This window comes from Natrix helvetica (genome assembly GCF_964273705.1).
Source record: "Natrix helvetica genome assembly, chromosome: 9".
NCBI classification, from domain to species: domain Eukaryota; kingdom Metazoa; phylum Chordata; class Lepidosauria; order Squamata; family Natricidae; genus Natrix; species Natrix helvetica.
Window position 1 is genome coordinate 13,527,445 of NC_138560.1, and position 5,936 is coordinate 13,533,380.

At 42.7% G+C, this 5,936-nt stretch overlaps 1 protein-coding gene across 1 annotated transcript; it reads right to left on the reverse strand.

Moving 5' to 3' along the window:
* Window positions 1-250: 250 nt before the first annotated feature.
* On the reverse strand, window positions 251-4,306 carry MED18 (mediator complex subunit 18). Its single transcript, XM_081962009.1, has 3 exons — window positions 4,111-4,306; window positions 2,281-2,366; window positions 251-1,068 (listed from the first exon to the last, which is right to left on the reverse strand). Exons 2-3 carry the CDS (start codon window positions 2,351-2,353, stop codon window positions 515-517), a joined length of 627 nt encoding a protein of 208 aa, XP_081818135.1. The 5' UTR covers window positions 2,354-2,366; window positions 4,111-4,306; the 3' UTR covers window positions 251-514.
* Window positions 4,307-5,936: the final 1,630 nt, after the last annotated feature.

The following is a 5,936-nucleotide window of genomic DNA, read 5'->3' on the forward strand; positions in this document are numbered from 1 at the left end:
GAGGCTCTTTTCGCCCTCCCCAGGCTCCTATAAAGCCTCTGGAGCCTGGGGAAGGTGAAAAATAGCTTTTAAAAAGGCGAACGCAGTTGACGAGCGCGTGCATGCGCGCTGGCCAGCTGACAGGGCAGTGCCTCACGTGCCCTGATAAATGGCTCCACGTGCCACTTGTGGCACGCGTGCCATAGGTTCGCCATCACGGGGTTAGCCAATTCTTCAAAAAGAATGAATATGCATTATTTTAGGTCACACAGAAATTGCAGCGAACCTAAAAACCAACAAAAAGAACCAATTTTAAAATCAAAACCATTTCAAATTAATTTGGCTCAAAGAAGATTTGGCTACTATTGGGGGAGGAGGAAGCCAACGGCAATACTTATCTTCTTTATTGTTCGTCCTTTGAAAATAACCTAAAGTCAGATTAGTGTTAAGGCTACCCGACCCCTTTATTTTTCTGCAGAATGACATGAGACATACATGGGTTTCTGAAATCTTTCCACCTTTGATCCCGCTGCCGTTACATCAATCTTTTAGGATCTATTTTTTCCAAGTGGACCAGGGGCTTCAGCTGCTCAGCAAAACTTCTCATGTCATCGGAAACCATATCTTGTCCCGCGGGTGCCACAATGCTGAGCTCCACAAGGTAAGAAAGGGACAAAGGCTCAATGTTATCGGTGTTTCCGGGGAGAAGGATGCGGAAGATCTTGTACACCACAATCTTCATAATGCCTTTGCGGAACATGTGCCCCTTGGCTACAAACTCGTGGTCCATGCGGAAGCCCATTTCTACCAGGAAGTCTGTCAGGTTGTCGGAGGTGGCAATATCCACACAATTCCGTACCAAGGCATGGCGGTTTTTGTCTCCCATTTCTGGCTGTCCAAGATAGCGCAAGTGCCAAGGAGCACCCGGTTTGTCCATGGAGCGTCGCGTGCGGAGGACAAATGGACTGGCCTGTTGGCCTTTGAGAAGGAAGACCATCTCATGATCTACAAAAGTCTCGGGCTCCATGTTGTCACAGAGACCACGGAGTCGATGAAGAAGACTCTCTAGACTTTGATCCAAAACGCTACCTGGAGGATTACAAATGACAGATTAACAAAGTTGGAAGGGACCTTGTTAGCCATCCAGTCGAAACCCCCACCCAAGCAGGAGACTCTACACCGTTTCTGACAAATGGCAGTCCAATCTCTTCTTGTAGGCCTCCAGTGATGAAGCTCTCACAACTTCCGAAGGCAACTTCTGTTCCATCGGTTAATGGTTCTCACTGTCAGAAATTTCCTCCTTATTTCCAGGTTGAATCTCTCCTTGATCAGTTTCCATCCATTATTCCTTGTCTGGCCTTTGGGTGCTTTGGAAAATAGCTCGACACCCACCATCCCTTTCTCTCTGTGGCAGTCCCCCAAAGATTGAATTGTCTTTACTGACAGGAGCAAAGTTTCTTCTTCTCCATCAATCTGCCATCTTCTAAAAACTATATAGGACCACATATAGTACCAGGGTATCTCTAGAAACTGCACTGAGTAGAAAAAGGTACCAACCCTTCACAAAAGATACAGCTATGATGATTCTTCTTAACAAGGGGGACTTAATGCAAATTATACTTTGTACACAGCAAATGTATGAGATCTGGATGTAAAGCAGTTGTTGGGTGCCAAATTAAGGACAGGTAATCCTCGAACTTACAACCACAACGGAGCCCAGAATTTATGTGGCTAAGTGAGGAATGTGTTAAGTGAGTTTTGCCCCATTTTACGACGTTTCATGCCACGTTTATTAAGCTAATCACTGCGGTTTTTAAATTAGCAATATGGCTGCTAAGTGAATCTGGCTTCCCCATTGACTTTGCTCGTCAGGTGACAAAAGGTGATTACGCCACCCCAGGATACTGCAAACGGTCATAGATATGAACCATTTGTCAAGCATCCGAAGGTGAATCACGTGACCATGAGAACGCTGCAATGGCCACAAGTGTGAAAAATGGTCGTTAAGTCGATTTTTTTCAGTGCCGTTATAACTTTGAACAGTCGAGGACTATTTGTACTCAGATAGTCACGGATAATTCACAGTATATATTGCAGGGTAACCTTTATTTTTAAAGGCCAATATGTCCAACAGCCCCGTGGGTTGCCAGCTCAAAATCCTAGGTAATATTTCTTTTAATATTTTTAGTAGTGCAGTTATAAAAGGAAGGTCCTTGAATAATTAAACAGCGTTGTGCTCTTTCAAGGGACTAACACATACTGTAAAATTGATCAGATATAAGAGTCAAACCTATAACTCACCTTGAAGCAAATGTTCCATCATGTTAATGGTGCCGCCAGTGACTGGCATCATAGTAACAGGTGGGGCCTCCATTCTATGACGTTCCCTACAACAGCAAAGAACACAACATACACATATAATTTAAAAATCTAGTCCTGGTTCTCCTACATCAGGGGTGTCCAAACTTGGGAACTTTAAGACTTGCGGACTTCAACTCCCAGAATTCCCCAGCCAGGCTGGCTGGGCAATTCTGGGAGTTGAAGTCCGCAAGTCTTAAAGTTCCCAAGTTTGGACACCCCTGTCCTACATGATCCCTTTCTCTCCAGTTACAATTTTAACTCCCAAAATTTCCAAAGCAATATGGGAGCTGTAGTTCCAACACAGAGGGGAGAAAGATAACTTAGTCAATAAAATACAAAGCTTCCATATTGTCTTTGCAAACAAAAAGGAAAGGATTTATCCAAGGAAAATATAGCTGATAGGCCTTTCTCCTTTTATTATTTTTGGGCATACATCTCCTACTGTCTAATAGTCAATTAGGAATCCAGAGTCAATTAGAAGTTGATTGAACATTTGGTTGCGGTGGTATGTTTTTTCTTTAAATGAGGTATAGAATCACAGATTTAATATCATTGCTGTGGTGCAAGACAATCCAAAGGCAAATGATGACACTCAGATCATTTTCTTGCAAAGAAAAGAGGCAATCCTTGTAACTAAGCCTTTGAAAATGGCTAGTTTAGCCTTCAGATGAGAAACAAACAGCCTGTTGCAGACTAAAAGATGATTCAGTGGCTAGGTTAATATGCCATGCATGCTAAAATAAATTGGCTTTTTCGGATGGTGTGAAGCTAGACAGCATTATTATTAAATTAGATTTCATATATAAAGTTTTTTATTTTTTCGTTTTCATAACATATAACCACACATATACTATTACATAGACAACATCATATTGTATTATTAAATGTTTACATCAATTCATCTTACCATCAACTCCCAAAAACAATTATTGGCTCTTCTGCTCTCCATACACCATATTTGTACCTTATCCATCACTTTCTTCTCCCCCTCTCCTCCCCCTCCCTACCTCCTTTTTCTTCCTTCTGTCACCCTTTTCTTCTCTACTTATTAGATTTTAACCACACAACACACAAAAATAGATTAAAAAAAAAACTCAAAAGAGGGAAACGTGCCTATTTCCCCCATTATTCGGTGAAGTGGGTTGGATATGTTTTACAAACTGAAGTTTGTACGCTCTATCCTGACAATAGAATGTATTCAGTCAACCTTGGCTACTACCCAAGAAGTCGCACGGTGGGCTCCTTCCTGGTGCAAGTTTCAATCCCCCCTGCCTAAGAGCCCACCCACCCCGAAGTAAAAACTCCACCAGGCCCTTGCTCGACATCACCCCACTTCACCAAAACTCCCATCGAAGTCTTCCTGCATTTGCTGCAGCGCCCAGTTTCCCTGGAGGAGGAGAAGCAGCAAGATTTGGAGCAACGTCTGAATCAGGGCAACTGTTTTCATCCTTGAACTGTTTTGCTAGTTTTGATTTATTTTTTAATTCCTTTCACTTTTCGTGTCTCCGGAGCGCTCATAAATTAAAAGAGAGCAAAAAAAGAAATTCGGCTCAATAATAAGGAACATATAATCGTCTTGATCGTTCTTGGCGTCGTTATCCTACGATAAGTATCCTGGGACAGATGCAAACGTTTTGCCTTTTTACCCTCTTTTGGAGAAAGTTGCATGTAGCTGCAACTGGGTCCCACACCCCCAAGACACCCCCCCCCCCCGCCGCGGCCCCAAGTCTCCGCTTAAAGGGTAAAGCTCCCGGGTCAGCCAACACGCACCTGTCCGCCCCGGTGGAGCAATGCACGTGTGAATCTCACCAAGGCTCTCCTATAAAGCGCGAGGCTCTCTCAGCCAGGACCCCGGCAAAGCACGCGCGCGCACGCATGCGTGTTCCTCTCTGCCTGTTCTGGACGGCGCCATCTTTCTTATTACGTCATTGTACGGAAAGCTGTCCCCCCCCCCCCAGCCAACGGCCTGGGTGAAAGGGAGAAAAGAAAATGGTGCTTTACAGTAAAGGAACTCCCCTGGGGAAGCCTGGCCTTAGCTCTGCGTGACGTTTAATTTTTGCGCCGCTCAGAAGGCATGGGTGGTACACAAGAGCCCGGATTCTGCACTTTCATTTGGCGTGCTTTAGTTTAGATCAGGGGCGTCCAAACTTGGGAACTTTTAAGACTTGTGGACTTCAACTCCCAGAATTCCCCAGCAGCCAACGAGTCTAAAAAGTTCCCAAGTTTGGACACCCCTGGTTTAGATCAAGGCATGCTGGAGTTTAGGATACTAAATGCTCCAGATCTTGAATTGAGGCCATTTCGAACCATAAAGTTAAAATAAACTTTATTGTCAACAGTAACAGAGTTGGAAGGGACCTTGGAGGTCATCTAGCCTAATCCCCTGATCACACAGGAGACTTATACTAGGGATTTGAATCGCCAAACTGCCAACCTTTCTGATCGGCAAGCTCAGTGTCTTAGCCCCTCAGCCACCTAGCCAAACTTTAAGATATTGAATTGAGGCCATTTTGAATCATAAAATTAGAATAAACGTTATTGTCACTTTGAATGTACACTAATCGGCATACATTAAAATGAAATTTCGTTGCATAAGCTCTCAAAAGTCCCTACCTCCAATACACCCTACATAAACATGACAAAATAAATAAATACAAAATTATGCATATACTCACATATATGATACAGAGAAACAACAATCAATTTAGACATGGTTGTTGGACATGGTGCGAAAAACGAATCTTGTGAGTTTACCAGAAGGATTGGCATGGAAATAAAATTGCAAGTTGCAGTCACATGACGTTTCACTTAATGACTGAATAGGAAGCAATATAAGTCACAGTCACCTGGTTTTCCATTAATGACTGTAGTGTTTAGTGAGGGAGTTATTGGTTGAAATTGTGGTTGCTAAGTGAGGTCTACCTGCATTAGTATTATTTATAGTCTCCAAATATATATATTTAAGTCTTCAGACACTACTGTATTCATGCACACTTTTAACATTTGCACAATAACCTTTAACCTGGTTTCTGATTAACTAATTACTGGCCTTACAAAATACTCTGGAATATAAACTAAGCCAATAACCCGGATTCACACAGTCTACTTATCTGAAAAAGAATGAACCGAGATAGCAACTAAGCAAGTTTATCCCTAGATAAATATGCTGCTGCTAAATCTTTCCTTAACTAGGTGTGTTGTATAAATCCAGACCTTCAGTATCAGGAATCAGCAGCATTGGGGAAAAGCCAAATGCTACAGAAGTCCAAAAATATCCTTGGGATGGAAAAACCCAACTCACCTCCTCCTGAGTCAGGAATTCCTCACACTGCCCAAAATCTGGTGGGCACTGGATGCTGACTAAGCATAAGGGGAGAGAAAACAAGAAAATATTATAAAATGTTTTCCTGGAGACAGGATGAGAAACAAGGAGTGGAAAATCATTAAAAAGGGATCCAACCTAGAACTTCCTGACAGCAAGAACAATTGATCAGTGAAACTGCTTGCCTCCAGAAATTGTTAATGCTATAAAACTGGAAGCTTTTGAGAAGAAATTGGACATCCATTTGTCCGGAATGGTATAGAATAGCACTAGC

What these genes read in the sequence shown, in the direction of transcription:
- MED18 (XM_081962009.1), bottom strand. Translation starts at nt 2,353, where the DNA reads ATGGAGGCCCCACCTGTTACTATGATGCCAGTCACTGGCGGCACCATT. An exon ending in GATGGAACATTTGCTTCAAG is followed by an intron (nt 1,069 to 2,280) that starts GTGAGTTATAGG and finishes GTAATCCTCCAG; the next exon opens with GTAGCGTTTTGGATCAAAGT.